This window comes from Asparagus officinalis, chromosome 1 (genome assembly GCF_001876935.1).
Source record: "Asparagus officinalis chromosome 1, Aspof.V1, whole genome shotgun sequence".
In the NCBI taxonomy this organism is placed as follows: Eukaryota; Viridiplantae; Streptophyta; class Magnoliopsida; order Asparagales; family Asparagaceae; genus Asparagus; species Asparagus officinalis.
In genome coordinates, this window is record NC_033794.1 from 69,381,466 (window position 1) to 69,391,202 (window position 9,737).

Here is a 9,737-nt window from a genome sequence, read left to right on the forward strand (position 1 = left end):
CTCCCTTGTTCGCCTTCAACGATGAACAACTCTTCAGTCTCTCCCTCCCCCCTCGATAAAATCTCTCCCGCCTCAACCTTCGACAGTGAATCTCTCTCCTACCTCCACCCACGACGAATCTCGCTCCCTCCTCCACCTTCGACGAGAAAATCATCTCAGATCCTCAGCAACTCCGGTTGAATCACCTCCCTTCCACCTTCAACGAGGAAATGATCTTGGATTCTCTGCAATTCCGGCAAACCACCTCCCTTCAGCCTTTGCAGCTCCTAAAAGTGAGGTAAAAATTCCAAAGCTTGTATTTTGTAGCATTAGATGAGGATGACTTAGTAATTTTCTAAGAGATGGATCTAGAGGATGGAGTTGTTTTGTAGGATTTATTAATGCTCGAGAGTTGTTGGATGTGTTTGGTTTTGTTGGAAACTTTAGATTTGTTTTTATTGCTTTGGACTTGACGATGTTGACGTACTGATCATTTGATGATGCCTTTTAGAATGGTTGTTAGTCATATATGACTAACTTTTGTTAGGAAATTGTGATATTATATTTTTATATTTGATAATTGTGATGTTCTGCTTGAGAAGTTTGATGATTTTAGGTATTAAAGTTATTATGAGTTGTTTTTATAAAACATCTGAATAATTGATAAACAATATAATCTTTGTTATGTGTTACGTTTATTTACCTTTTTTTCCTTAACCATTTACAGGAGGTCAAGTGTTACATAACCTATTTTCGTTATTTTGAACATTGCTTATAAACAACCTCCTCAAAAATCTGAAAATTATTAAAAGCCTAATGCACAATTCAATTTGCAAAAAGCACCCTAGAACTTTAAAATTTGCAAAAAAACCCTAAAATTTAAAAATCACAAAGAACACCCTAAAAATGACACCTATTAAAAAAGTACACTAACAACTTCGTATAACAAAAATGCCATGAAATTTTTCAAATTAAAAAAAAACCCTCAAAGTTCCAAAATTTTCAAAAAACACCCTCAAAAATTCAAAATTTACAAAAGATACCCTCAAAAGAACAAAAATTACAGACAAGTATATGTCTAGTTTCATTTTTTTATGGTATTTTCTGCATTTTCAAAACTTTTAGAGTGTTTTTTGTAATTTTCTAAACTTTCAGGGCAGTTTTTTGCAAATTTTAAATTTATAAAAATTTCAGTATATTGTTTGAATCTTTGAAATTTTTAGGGCGTTATATGTAAATTTTTTATTTTTGAGGGTGTTTATTGCAATTTTTAAACTTCTAGGGTGTTTTCCATAAAGGGGTTGTCTGTAATCCTATATTGTCAGTATATTGTTCATAGGTTTACATTTTCCATGGTGTTTTTTGGAAATTTTGCCTATATTGTCAGTTTACTGTTTATAGGTTTACATTTTCCATGGTGTTTTTTGGAAATTTTGATGTATGAGGGTGTTTTTGCAACTTTCTAAACTTTCAAGGTGTTTTCTGCACTCCAAAAATTTTTAGGGGTCTGTTTGTAATTTATATATTTCAGTGTAGTATTTGTAGGATTGAAATTCTTAGGGTGTTCGATATAAAATTTAAAATTTCATGGTGTTTTTTGCAATTTACAAAACTTTCAGGGTGTTTTTGCAAATTCCAATTTGAGGCTGTTTGGAGTTCCTAAATTTCAATATTATTTATTGTAAATTCTGAAATTTTTAGGCCCTTCATAAATTTCAAAATTTTGAGGTTCTTTTCCTCAATTTTCAAAACTTTCAGGGTGTATTTGCAAACTTTAAGTTTTGTCAGTGGGCGGTTTGTATATCCGAAATTTTTAGTGTTTTTCTTCAGTTTTGAATTTTTCAGAATTTTTTATGATATTTACTGAGTTGTACATTATTAAGGGTGTTTTGTAATTTTATAATTGTTCAGATTATTGTTTTCAATTTTTAACTTTACAAGGGATATTGTCAACTTTTAGGTTTCAGGAGGCTTATTGTAAGTTTTAAAACTTTTTAGGGGATTTTCGTAATTCTACATGCTTGAATGAACCAAGCCTCAACTTTTCACCCTTTTTGCTCCTACCCCTAACTTGATCAAAAGTTTAGCCTCATGTGGGGTTACATTATCCGTGGTGAAGCTTTAGAATGCTAACAAACATAGGTAAAGATGAGATCATGTTTAACCTGGTAAACGTTACCACCCCCATGTACCAAACAAGCCCTTAATGACGATACTTAATAGATAAGTCTGAAATTAGTAGAACAAAAGTGCTATCTAAAATGTCCACAGTCCTTATAGAAAGTAGCGTAATTTGGTACCTTTTCCTCCAAAAACCTCTCAACTAGTTTCGGAAAAGCAGCCTGTACAAGCTCCATATTTTCATCAGTCAATAAATACCAGCATCCATCATCAATGAGAATCTGTGGAATCTCTGGCTCATCCAGCAAATCAGTAGACTCTCTGACTACCGTTTGCGCACTTTCCTCAGTCCCTGATTGCTCATTGGAGCTATCGTCAATACCAATATTTGAATCAGGACCAGCTCTCTTCCATTTTACCAAAAAATAAGGATGCCCATATCTTATCTTTACCCGCAAAATCGAGTGAAACTCATACTGTTCATGTAGCAGCAAGCTCTTGTTTGGACTTGAGGCAATTTCTCTTAGGTAAATAGTAGACAACATCGGAAGTACTCTTTGACGGATATAAGAAGGCTCCCAATGTTGGTGGTAAACTAGAAAGTCAGCTAGATTGTCCAGATTAGGTTTATTCCACCTGATGGCGGTGTCACTGTTTTCTGCATTGTACAGTTTCAACATCAAAGAAGAGCAGAAAGGATGGAAAGGACGGAATATAATTGCAGCTTACACAAATAAAGAAAAAAATCAACTTAAACAAATATGCAAATGTTGAGTTGTCAGAAATGAGGAATTCTACTCGAAGGAAAAGATGTATGCTTAAAAACAAACTCATCTCTTGCACATAATTTTCTCATGCCGGAATTTGAAATCTATCGGTTAGATGTCTTCTTGATACCAATGAAGGCTAATAAAAACACAAAATAAGTCATGAGTAAAATCACATAATTCTACTGTTATTACCTTGTCTCTACAAATGAAAAGGTGATGAGAATAAAGATTATGATGGACGCTTTGAAAAAAAATTCATTGATCAAAATTTGAAAATTTATGCAGCGTTAAGTCCTTATCAAGTAAAACACAATTATTTAAAAGTCCCCTGCAAGATTTTGTGCAATAACACATCATCATCTAAACATTTTCTAATTTTCATTTCCATCTACCCTATTCTTTAATCTAAGAAAATAAAGTGCAGCATTTTGTACTCAATTTAAGGACATACCACTATGATTTCCATGGTTGCCACATAAATACATATCAATTATCTCCCTGTTGGGAAAATTGTGTTCTTCAGCAATCTTTTTGCATACTTTTATTTGCCAATTTTCTTGTTTCTTTTGTTCCTTGAATACACGATCCTGGCAACAAAAGCCCGATTATACATTAGATTAAACATAAAACTTCCGAGGCAACAAAATTACAAAAAAATGTCAGAATGGAAGGGCAGGGAAACTGACAATTAATAGAAACTACCAAGGCTTTATTAAAGTATTGAGGTAAACAAAAATATAGAAGTACAACAGATTTTAGGAGAAAAATCCTAAATCATAGAGGAGATTTCATCACCAGAATATGCTTCTGCAGAGTCGAACCAAATAAAAAAGATAGGTAATAACATCATACCATGTTGCAGTTGGGGCATTTGCATTTGAAATCTGTTGGCTTCTCAATGCAGTTTTTTGAACCATCCACAACACAATATTCACAAGCAGACTTCAAATGAGCACTCTTGCTGCCTGGGTGACCACAATGTGAACAGTGTGGAAATCTTGGAGTTGTCAAGTTGTTATGCAAACTGGGTATTTGGAGATCCATCCTAGATTTTATGGTGTCCTGAAGCACAGGGAAAACCCCTTTGCCAATTTCAGATAACCTGGATAAATGAAGGGATAGCAACACAGCTTAGATAGAAACAAACCACTACATCAAGAAAGAATTATATATTAAGGATGACGGTACATTTAAGCATAAAAAAGAAAACAAACCTATCCAAGATTTCCTCCTCGGTAAACAATTGTACAAAGCGAACAGCATTATCAACTCCAAAGCCAGACACACCACCCAAATCATGGTCACTACCAACAAGTAGAGCAATGGCGACCATTTGTTTTCTCCCTAATCCAACACCAGCTTCTACATCAGACATATAGTAGCACTCAAATGGCTCCTGCATTAAATGGCATGCTAAGGATGCTGAGGTGACGAAACACAATTAAGAAATGGTAAAATGAGCATATGAATAGTTCAACAAAAAACAGGACACAATGAACCTTTTGGTAAAAATTACAGGAACACACAGAGAGATTAAAAAAAAGGAATAATTTCAAATAATTGTATTAAAGAAGAAACAAGTGAAAAAATGCTCCAGCTAACCTTAGAGTTCGACTTGAAGCTTTTTATGACACAACTGGCGCCAAATAGGAATGCATCACTATCAGCAGTGATACAAGCATCTACATGCCCTTCACTGTTTAATTGTGCACAAAGCGCTTCGGCCTCAGAATTAGCTTTTAAAACAGGCATCCCAAGGAGTTCAAGCAATTCCTGTGTCAACAAAATGGTAAAGCAAACTTATCATAAAAGCGGTAAAAACTATCAGAATAATGCAATATTTTCCCATGTCACAACAATGGTAACTACTACAAACAATTCTAATACGAGATAGTATATTAATCCAAAAAAATAAAATAAAAAATTCTAAACCAATCTGGACACATTACTTTAGAAGAATAACAGAAACAACCAAATTTGATAACTTACCTGTAAACAGTAAAGTTTAAATGTAAACAAAAAGCACAATCAATTTGGTAAAGCAAGACCTTTTTGATATGTCAGCAGCAGAATAGATATCAATAATCATGATCTTTTTGTAGTTTTTAATACCATATATAAATCTTACGCATAAACTTCACTTAACTCCCAATTGCATCAAAACAATTATTTGTTTGCTCTTGGTTTTGCTATTAATATTTTAAAGGAATATCTTTTATTCTTTCAAGGGTGCCCATTTCAACTAATCCCTCAATTCGGAAAGTATTTGGTGTTATATTTGTTATTGAAAAGATTTGGAGCAATGTCTTTTATTCTTTCAAATGCTGTCATTTCAGCTTCCCTCCAACAGGACCTTTTGTTTGAATCTTGACCTTTGTGGAGATTAGAATGGATGAAAGAAAAGCTACTCAAAAAGATGGTAAAAGAGATACAAAATGGGGAACTATATTGCCAGCAGCTATCTCTTTCTCAAAGCAAGAGAGAGATTAATGAGAGACATGTGAGGAACCACGGTTAGAGTCCAATAAATGCAAGTAACATTCAAAAGCATGCCATCGGACAGTTTCCCTGAAAACTGTATAATCCAACAATACATGAATTTGAGCATATTATGCTGTAGTTTTAGCTGAATATTTATACAGAATATAGGTTTATATTGCATGTTTTTTAACTACAATATTACCTTTTTATGCAAACTACAAAAAAAGGAGAGGATGGAGATCCAGGTGCATTTATGTCTTACATCCTCCCCATTACTCACAAACCCAACCAACACATGCACTCACACATGTGCATACACACACAACAAACTCCTAAAAACCATCTTCTATTGATAGATTCTAGAACACTTTTTAAAATGAAGACATAAGAAAGTGAGAACTAAGGATCTGGAAGTATAAAAGTAACTTTCTTTTCACAAGTGTGAAAGTGCAACAACATCACTGTGTAAGTGAAATAAAATGTTAGTTTCCAAACAAATTATTTTTTATAAAAGTCACCATATAACAATAACTCCTTTTTTTCGCAAGTATGAAAGTGCATCAACATCACCATGTAAGTGAAATAGAATGTCAGTTTGCAAACAAATTATTTTTGGAATTAGGAAAAGAAAGCTGAAGTGACAAAATTATGTATCCATTTATTAAATAAAATATTACACTTTTAGTGATTTCAGTTATTTGATATTTACAAAAAAAACTAAAAGTAAGACATAGATACCATGGTTAAATTATTGCTTAATTTGATAAAGGAGAATAACTGCTTTATAAAACTCTAACTATGGTATTCTTACTATCTAGTATCTACATTAGTTTTTATAAATTAAACATTTTTGATAATATGTTTAAGCTATTCCTCTATAATAATGGGAGGATCCAAAATTCACTATTCATGTTACCGTAAATGCTACAGTAAATTACTGTATTTGTTATTGTCGCACAGATAGGGGATTCAAAATTCACTATTCATGCTACAATAAATTACTGTAGCATTATTATTGTCGCACAAGCGGGATCTGTAACCTTTAAAAACATTATTGTAATATTATTACTGTACCTCAAGGAGATACTGTAGCATTTTAAAAATGTTATTGTAGCACTTACAAAAACCTGCATTTAAATACAGAATTACTAGCAGAAATAAAAAATGGAGGTCGTGCTTTGCATGGGGTTCGCACTAGTACATATTTCATTTTTAGAACTTATTTTTAACTTATACAATAATTATATAATTTTATGATATAAACAAATAATAAGCTTTTGCTTGCAGAAATTGATTAGATGTTATGTTTTCTCAAAGTGAAAAGACAAAAGAGAGAGAGATAATAATTTTAATAATGGTCCGCACTTTTCACTTTCACTGAGACCTCATAGCTCTTATACTCTCATAGGAAAGGTGAATTATGCACCTTATGTGGTGGAAGTCACTCTTGCAGTTTCAAGTGATAGTTTCATCCAAACAAACAACTGAAGTACATGAAAGTGCTTCACATTCACACTTCATTTCTTTCATTCTCATTTTTGCCCCCAAAGTTTTATTGCTTTGAACTTCTTAAGTATTCATTGGACAAGCATCCCCCAAAGTTCTATCGCTTTGAACTTGTAAGTATTTACGTTAGCTCCAGTACTCACACCAGCTCATGTTAGAGAGTTAGGAGCTCATTCCTAAAGTTATTTGTTAGAGAGAGGGACACATTAAACCACCCATGTGGTCAATGTATGACTAAATAGCACTAACATAAGTTCCACAAGTTCCACAATCCTGATATAGATATTTATTGACTTTGCACTAGCCTAGTCCCGATGCAAACATCATAGTATTGTGAGCCATTTTGACTATGCTCTAGTATCAGTGTTTAGTCCCAATGAACATTGTAACAATGAATTCACTGTCTACACCGCATGATTGCAACAAGACATAGTATTGACTTTTACACCATTTGAAACCTAGGAGAACTCACCAAGTCACCTCTAAAAACAACCAAATATCTCAATAGACCCATATACATTAAGCCACTCCTATAGTCAATGGAGACCAAATAGATCCTATCATCCTAACAACTCCGGATTTCGTTTCTAGTTCCTCTCTTCATGTTTCCTCTCCACATCATTGGCTTCAGAACCATCCTTCTTTCTCACACTATTAAACCTCTGTCTTGAGACAAACATGACAGACTTGAGACTTCCACCAAATCATCTCAAATGGAAACAATATAGTCAATATTTGCAATGTACACAATCTCCAATCCCCTTCCTTTTCCTGTCTTTCTTTTGGTGACTATTTGTATAGATAGAATATTATTTTTGAGTTAACAGACAAGAATTAGAAGGAGAAGAAGAAAGTGAAGTATAGGACAAGGTAAGAGGAACTGGGGAAGGATTAGAAGGTGAAACAGACCAATATGGAGTTTTGAATCAAGGTATCGCTGCTCTAAGTAGATTGTCTATTCTGGTTTTATTCAATGGCATCTACCAGAAGGAAGACGAATATACAATCAGACAACCGAGAATGTTTGAATATTTGAATTTATTCTCAAACACTCCCTCATTGTGTTCATTCCAAATGTAATCAAATTCATTAAGGGGACATTATGTTATGTTCGTAAATCAATAGTACGAAAACTACTGGAATCGATGCGGTCGTTGCACTCCCGACTGTTGTCACAACTAATTATAATTATAAGTGCAAGAAAATGACTCAATAAATTCAAAACAAAATGAATTCCACTCACTACACACTCATGAACGTAACGAGCAAACAATCCGTTCCTGTTCTTGCTTGTTGTCTCCTCTCCCTCCTCAGCCGCGACCGCAGAGGAATCCACGCCCGATCCCCGCAAGAACCTCTCCACCCTCGCTTGCTTCTTCAGCGGGGACGGATCCCCATCCAAAACAAACACAGGGTACGCTCCCATCTAAAAAATTCAAGAAATCGTTCCAGAATTAGGTCAAATTTACCTAAGGAACAAAAGAATCAGGATTCGGGAAATCCATGTAACCTTGGCGAAGAGGGCGACTGTACGGAAGCAATGTGCGTGCGGAGGTCGGGGGAAGGGAAACCGGGGTTGGCGCCGGCGCCGGGACGGATGGCGGAACCACGTCGTGTTGCCCCACGATCCAGAAGGATAGAGGGCTCCGACGCGCGACGCGCCTTCGTTGCTGACAGTAAGGCTTCGGCGCCTTTGAAGCAGGGCGTAGTGCTTCAGGAGGTCCCAGAAGTGGCCGCCAACGCCCATCTCCGGCGATCGTTGATGGCGGGAAATTCGAGAAGTTGGGGAGTTGAGGAGGGGGAAGATGAAGCGCAGGAACGGGTCGGGTTTGGTTTGAACTGGGGAAGAGGTGAGAGGTTGACTGGACAGCCTTTGCAATTTGGATCGTGTCTGAAGTGACCCGAACCGGTACCCGAAGTCATCTATCTATTTATTTATCTATTTATCTATTAATCATATCATATCATATCATATCATATCATATATATATATATATATATATAGGCTAAATACCCATATTGGTATTTTAATTCAACCCCATTTCCCAACAAGGTATTTTAATTAGGAAATTCGGCGATAAGACATTTTAATTGAATAAAATTACCATTTAGGTCCTTTTTCTCGTCGGCGGCCACTTTTCCGGCGAGAACAGATCACGTGCGTTGCACGTGGGGGCTTAATCTGTGTTTAGTATGCTGATGTGGCTCTGTATTCTGACGTGGCAGGGAATTAACCCTCTAAAAACCAATTCCCACCCAAAATTTTTGGGACATATTCCCCCTTTCGTTTTCAGAAATTGAGCGCGAGAGAGAGGGAGAAATAGAGAGTGAGCCATCATCGTTGAGGCAGTTGAAGGCGACGAATTGCAGAGATTTCAACTGATGGTGTTCCTTGGTGCATGCATTAGGTGATTTGCGGAGGACGACGAGTTGGTACGGGTTGACAGGAATGTGAAGGTTTGATTCTCATTATACCTATGAAATCTTTTGGTGGCTTTGAAGAGGATAAGTTAATCACGTATTTAGTTTGAGTTAAATGTAAGATAAACCTAAAATTTGTTGCATTTTGTTAGATTTGATAGAATTAGGGTTTTCAAAGTTGTGGTTTTTTTTCCAAATAATGGGTTGAATTTGATAGAATTATTATCATTTTTCGTAAATTATGCAGATGGCTACGCAAATTATGATTAAATATAGACATGGGGGGTCATTGGACTTCGGAAGTAATGTGGCATACATTGGTGGTTCAGTTGATGTTGAGCTTTGTGATGCAGAAGATATTTCATTAGAACAATTGAAGATGAGTATTACAGAATATGGTTATAACAATGTCGGGATGTTGTATTATTCTATTCCTAGTGTAGGACTGGCTATGTAAAA

At 35.3% G+C, this 9,737-nt stretch overlaps 1 protein-coding gene across 1 annotated transcript in view; it reads right to left on the reverse strand.

The window, feature by feature from the left end:
* The window catches only part of LOC109825806 (flap endonuclease GEN-like 1), an 11,024-nt gene extending 2,617 nt beyond the window's left edge, over window positions 1-8,407 (reverse strand). The window contains exons 1-7 of the mRNA XM_020392705.1: window positions 8,368-8,407; window positions 8,101-8,283; window positions 4,473-4,643; window positions 4,085-4,266; window positions 3,723-3,972; window positions 3,322-3,457; window positions 2,280-2,758 (exon numbers count right to left, since the gene is read on the reverse strand). Coding sequence (XP_020248294.1) covers window positions 2,280-2,758; window positions 3,322-3,457; window positions 3,723-3,972; window positions 4,085-4,266; window positions 4,473-4,643; window positions 8,101-8,283 — 1,401 coding nt within the window. The 5' untranslated portion in view covers window positions 8,368-8,407. The remainder of the gene's footprint in view (window positions 1-2,279; window positions 2,759-3,321; window positions 3,458-3,722; window positions 3,973-4,084; window positions 4,267-4,472; window positions 4,644-8,100; window positions 8,284-8,367) is intronic.